General features: G+C 34.6%; 1 protein-coding gene across 1 annotated transcript in view; it reads right to left on the bottom strand.

Annotated features, from left to right (window-relative positions):
- Positions 1 to 521: 521 nt before the first annotated feature.
- The window catches only part of LOC121367919 (serine-aspartate repeat-containing protein F-like), a 33,380-nt gene continuing 27,519 nt past the window's right edge, over positions 522 to 6,382 (bottom strand). The window contains exon 2 of the mRNA XM_041492372.1: positions 522 to 1,459. Within this exon, the coding sequence (XP_041348306.1) occupies positions 1,386 to 1,459 (74 nt within the window). The 3' untranslated portion in view covers positions 522 to 1,385. The remainder of the gene's footprint in view (positions 1,460 to 6,382) is intronic.

Below are 6,382 nucleotides of genomic sequence, written 5' to 3'. Positions count from 1 at the left end.
ATAGTTTGTATTCCGCTTTTGACTGAAACATATTACAAAACTATAACAAGAAAGGGGTTGCATAATATATATATATATATCAGGTTACTACGTTTTGGTAGCTGAAGCTCGCCTGTTACACCGTTATCTAAACCTCGCCAAATAACCACGATATCAAAACGTAGTAACCTGATATTCTATATATATTCACTTTCCCCGTACACAGAATAGCATAATAAATACCACGGCTTTTGGTTTATATCATACTACGAACTGTCATGACGGACTTGGTCTAGTCTGAGCAATTATACAACTCGAGTCTCGTCGTATACAACTCCTACGACCGATTAGTTGTTAATCAGAACCCACCCGTCGTAATTCGGCAATCAGAAAAATCACCACGCAACCATCGAGTTGGCCAACTTCTTCGTGACAGATGATAGTCTGACGCTAGCATTATATAAAGCTACGTCTTTCACTCAAACTGTCATTTAGAAATGAGGTATTTACAAGTACTGTTAACAAAACACAAGAACAAAAAATCTGGTATATAAATAATATTTAATTAGAATTTCATTCACAGTACAAGTTATAATTTTAGGAACATACGTTGTCATGCACTAATCTAAATGATGTTACGAAAGCGAAATAGCCAAGTAACTCGGAACTAACAGCTATACTAATAGGTATTATTTTAATTTATATTTGTATATATAACATTAAACATTTATCAATCGATTCAGTCAGTATTTAACTAATGTTTCATCTCGGGTGGTCTAACGGTTAGGCCGTCGGACACTGATAGGCTGGTTTAGGGACGCATTCCTGTACCGAAATCATCACAGGGTGAATTTTTAAAGGCGGCTAGACCACTACACGATTTTTCTCTCACTAACCACTGGCAAGTTACTAATTGCTAACCCACTGTCCTGGGAAGACAGCCCTGACAACTAAGGTATGTACCGGGCAGCGTTCTACCACATTCATTGGAAATAAGCACGGAAATCAAGTTAAAATTAAAGAAATCAAGGTTGAAAATAATTGTAGTAGTCTTAGCTGTGGTTAGTTTGATACACTGAAATAACTACATAATTGCATACAGTTACCAACAAACACGAACTACAATATAAATATAAATATAAATATAAATATAAATGTTAAATACAGGTACATTTAAGCCAGCACGTTGTAACATACGTAAATATAGGCTTCTTTTATATATTGCTGATAAATAATTGAGCAAGTCCGAAATTACAAATAACTCTAACCATAGTAACAATAAAAGTGATGTGAGTTATTCAATATAAAAGTAATAATAATATTTATTGCTACAAATTTCGTTTGTTCTGTCTGTTCTTCTGTTTTGTATTTCTCTATTCGTTGCTTTCACTTCAGTTTGTTCATTGTTAGTCTCCCGACACCTTTCCTGATAAATCCAATGGGGCTTTGTAGAATTCCGTTCTGCTAATTTTTTTATCGCCTGAAACGAAAAAAAATATATATTCATGTTATTAAATGTTTTAACAATGTCAGTATATAGGTGTCTTGATGTTGGAACGGATCGAATCGAATAGTTCGCGATATCGGTACCTCGAGAGAAGCATAATAGTTTGTAGTGCAAATTGTGCGAAGGGACATCTTCGAGACACCCGAGCTGACGAGATATCTGAAGTCGTTAAAAAACCACATTTGACTCTCTCTCTCTCTCTCTCTCTCTCTCTCTCTCTCTCTCTCTCTCTCTCTCTCTCTCTCTCTCTCTCTCTCTGTGTGTGTTCTGTCTTTGCCTCTCTTTCTTTGTTTCTGTCAATTATTTGTGTGTGTCTCTCTCTATCTGTGTGTCTCTCTGTGTGTCTGTGTCTGTTTTTTATCTCTGTTTTTTTTTTTTTGACTCTCTCTGTCTCTTTGTGTCTGTCTCTGTCTGTCTCTCTATCTCTATTTGTTTCTGTCTGTCTGTCTGTCTGTCTTCCTCTCTCTCTCTCTCTCTCTCTCTCTCTCTCTCTCTCTCTCTCTCTCTCTCTCTCTCTCTCTCTCTCTCTCTCTCTCTCTCTCTCTCTCTCTCTCTCTCTCTGGGTGTCTCTCATTCGCAGAACGATACATAAAATCTTGCTATGGTTCCCATAAAAGTATGTTTGAGTCAACCTCAATCTGCATCGGTCACTGGAGTTTTACATATTTTATGGAAACCGGGGACACGATCAAGACCTCAGGCGACCGCATTGTTTTGCTAGGTGTCTGCGTCTAAAGTTAGATGGATTTTGATATAATAGAAGACGGTGGTACCTGTTAAACAGTTCGCTAGCATCCTGCCTTCTGAACGCGCCACGGTCTTATTTTTAATCAGAGCTAGTTTCCATTTCGTATCCAGTTTAATTATAGATAAAATACTACGGTGGTTTGTTTCGAAACGTTTTTAGAGAGTGAAAGCGAGTTTTGTAACAACTGATATGTCAGTCTGTGGTATGGGTGATAAGATTGTGGCAAAAACATGTTATCTCTTAAGTTTGATATTTCAGTCGAAAGCAATAAGGCTTATACACACACACAAACACACACACATACACACACACACATACACACACACACACACACACACACATACACACAGACACACACACACAGACACACAGAGACACACATACACACACACACACACACACACACACATGTATCTGGGTTCACAATTACACAAGTTTAGCTGACACATTTCTGTTTAAAAATGACGAGCGTTCACACGTGTACTAGCTACACCGGTATAAAGCGGAAGTTTGGATATCCGAACTACGGGTCCCTGTCACTTCCGCCTTATAGTAGTTAACTAAAAACGTTTACACTTAAATTTAAACTGTTTCAGTTATACCAGTTTAACTAAACCACATACCGAAGTGTTTTAGCTAAACCGGTTTAGCTGTACCGGTATGGTGAAAACATCGCGTTCACACATACATTTTAAACGGGTTTAGTTGTACCAATTTAGTTAAACTAGGCGTAAATTCAAAAAGCTGTGTACAATGTTTAAACTAAGGAACGGTATGGCTCCTGATTTTATGATACACAGTATCCCACAAACAGTTGGACAAAGATCCCCTTGCATGCTGAGAAATCGGAATGATATTTCTTTACCCCCTGCTAGAACTAATTTTACTTCAATCTTCATTTATCCATTCGACGATAAAACTTTGGAACAACCTACGAGCTGGAATTCGAAATTGTCAAAACATATCTTCATTTAAAAAAGCAATAAAACCTGATGCCCCATGCCTTGCACCATACTATTCATTTGGTAATAGAAAAGAAAATGTATTGCATACAGGATTAGTGCTGTAAAAGCAGATTTATAACGAGTTGGTCTTAGCACCGATTCTGGATATAATTTCGAAAACAATTATCATTTTTTCTGTGAATGCATTTTATATGAAAGGCAAAGACGCGCACTCTCTGGAATTCATTGCAAACATTTCAGCCAATAGATTTACAATTGGTTTTAAATGGTAAACGTGATCTAAGCGAAGAAGACAATAAACAAATATGTGTTCATGCACATAAGTATATAAATGAAACAAAACATTTCCCGTAATTAGTAAATAAAGTACAGATTTTAAACATTATTACCATTTATTTATTTTATTGTTATTATTATTTTTGTAGCCATTACGTAATCATTTCGATGCCTTGTTTGTGTTTTGTGTTTTCCTTTAGCAAACCTGCTGTCTATTTATCGTACATAGAAAACTTTATTGTGTCTTTTTTCTATTTCCTTTATTCTTTCTTTGTTTCTCTTTTTCAGTGATATTTATTTCTGTTCATATTTAAATTGCAAAAAAAAAAAAAATTACTTTCGTAACATGTATGTATTACGAAGAAGGCTTAGTAAGTTGTTTAACTTGCGCCTGATCCCTGTGTTCTTTAAAAAGCAATAAAATATGTTTCAATCAAAACTAGTTTAAGTAAGTAAAACTAGTTAGAAGTAAGTAAGTGTAAAGTGTGAAATGCATCTTATGTTAGATCAAGAAATATGGGACTAGTTTTAAACAACATGTTGCTAAAGTCTTTCGTTCCGAAATATGGGATTATCTAAAGTTGTTGTTAAACAACCATCCCTTGCCTTTGCATTTCTTTCGATCCCATCCGAAATATGGGATTATCTAAAAGTTGTTGTTAAACAACCATCCCTTGCCTTTGCATTTCTTTCGATCCCATCCGAAATATGGGATTAATTTATAGGCACTGACCCTGTACATATGTATTTATATTTTACCCAACATCCTCAAGACAGTATCGTTGCAAATGTACAAACAAATGTACATTAAAAACCTAATAATGATTTAGTTTGGCGTATGACTCCCTTTACTTCATTGAAATTATTGAGTGACAGTTTGTTTTGTTTGAGTACACCACTAGAGCACATTGATTTATTAATTAATCATCGGCTGTTGGATGTCAAACATTTGGTACTTTGGCTATACAATCTTAGAGAAGAAACCCACTACATTCTTCATTAGTAGCAAGGGATCTTTTATATGCACCATCCCACAGACAGCGTAGCACATATCACGGCCTTTGGTATGCCAGTCGTGGTGCACTGGCTCGAACGGAAAATAGAAGTCACTTGAAGTGAGACATGGAATTTGTACAAAGGAATACTGAGTACATAAATATATTACAAAAATATGTTGGTATCTCAACATAAAACAGACACCGTAAATATGCACATTAGCTAAGACATTACTGGAAGTGAGCGATTCCTGCAAGTTTTAAAACTCTTGTGTTGAAGGTACGTTTTATCATTTTCTATGTTTAATGCCGAAATTAGACTTTTTATTTGTGTTAAGCAATTTGTTCTGTTGAAAAAAAACATTTTCTTGGAGGCCATTTTATTTTTAATAAAACCGGAAGAACACTCAGAAACCTTGCTTCTTTATCAAGAACTGATAAGTAGCCCATCACCAACGTTTCATGATTTTAGGAAGACGTGAACAGTAATAAGTCCACTCATCTTCCGCACTAGGATATTTAAAAGATTGCCAGCGGGTGCTGGAGAACTAGGTGTTTGTTCGGTTTGATAACAGCTCTTTCTTCAAAGTTTTATCTAAGCGTAATGAAACTGTTGTCTTTGTAACAAACCCCTCTCTCGAACATTTTATCTAAAGGTAATGAAAATGTTGTCTTTGTAACAAACCCCTCTCACGAACATTTTGTCTAAAGGTAATGAAACTGTTGTCTTTGTAACAAACCCCTCTCTCGAACATTTTATCTAAAGGTAATGAAAATGTTGTCTGTGACAGAAATAACTCCACGTTTCGTTTTCAGAATCTCTGGTCGACAGATGTTTGCAATATTTTCCGTCTGGCAGCAAACTGGTATGGTAAAATATTTAAACAAATATATATTTATTTAGTTAGTTTTCTTTTTCTTTCTTCTTCTTTCTTTCTTTCTTTATTTAATACTTATTTATAATTATTTTATTATTATTATTATCATCATCATCATTTTAATTATTATTAGTTTATTTATCATTATATTCATTGTATTATTATTATCATCATCATCATTATTATTTTACGTATCATCATTATTATTATTATTATTAGGTCTATTATTATTATTATTAGGTCTATTATTAGGCATATTATTATTAAGTTTATTAATAGGCATACTATTATTTTTATATTATTATTATTATTATTATTATTATTATTAGGCATATTATTGGGGTTATTATTAATTAGTTTTTGGGGTTTTTTTTAAAATAAACTTTCTTACTCCAGAAACAGATACGGTAGTATTAGGGATAAATGTCATTTTAATAACTGTTATTAAAAATGTAATCACGTATCACTATGCTATTATTAGTTAAAGTTAGCGCATGATTAGCTGCACACAGCCGATAGTCCCGTGTGAGACAGGCAAATTGTGCAGTGATAAATAATATGAACTTGAGAAATTTAATGATACTTTCACATACTTAGAAAGCGTATTTTGTATAATGGTACTTCAGTTTTATGTAGTGAAGAACAACAAATTGAAGGCACAATTCTTGTTTTAAAGAAATTGCTATCTTGGGATACATATCTAGAATATTGCATCAGTTTATCTAATAGAACCGGATGTACTTGAGTGGTCGAGTATTTGCCCATTTATGGTGCTTGAGGTCGATTGTCCGTGGTGGACTCGTCTGTTTTGTTCCCAACTAATGTCACACAACAGGGCCCCGTTCCACGAAGCGATCTTAGCGCCAAGATCACCTTAGATGCATAACTAGTACCTTATTCACTTAAGGTGATCTTAGCGCCAGGATCACCTTAGATGCATAACTAGTACCTTATACACTTAAGGTGATATTAGCTCTAAAATCGCTTCGTGGAACTTGGCTCTGGTATAGTAAATACTATGGAATGTGGTGACC

This window comes from Gigantopelta aegis, chromosome 3 (genome assembly GCF_016097555.1).
Source record: "Gigantopelta aegis isolate Gae_Host chromosome 3, Gae_host_genome, whole genome shotgun sequence".
Taxonomy (NCBI): domain Eukaryota; kingdom Metazoa; phylum Mollusca; class Gastropoda; order Neomphalida; family Peltospiridae; genus Gigantopelta; species Gigantopelta aegis.
The sequence above is the reverse complement of the archived record's forward strand: the minus strand, read 5'-3'. Positions and strand labels throughout refer to the sequence as shown.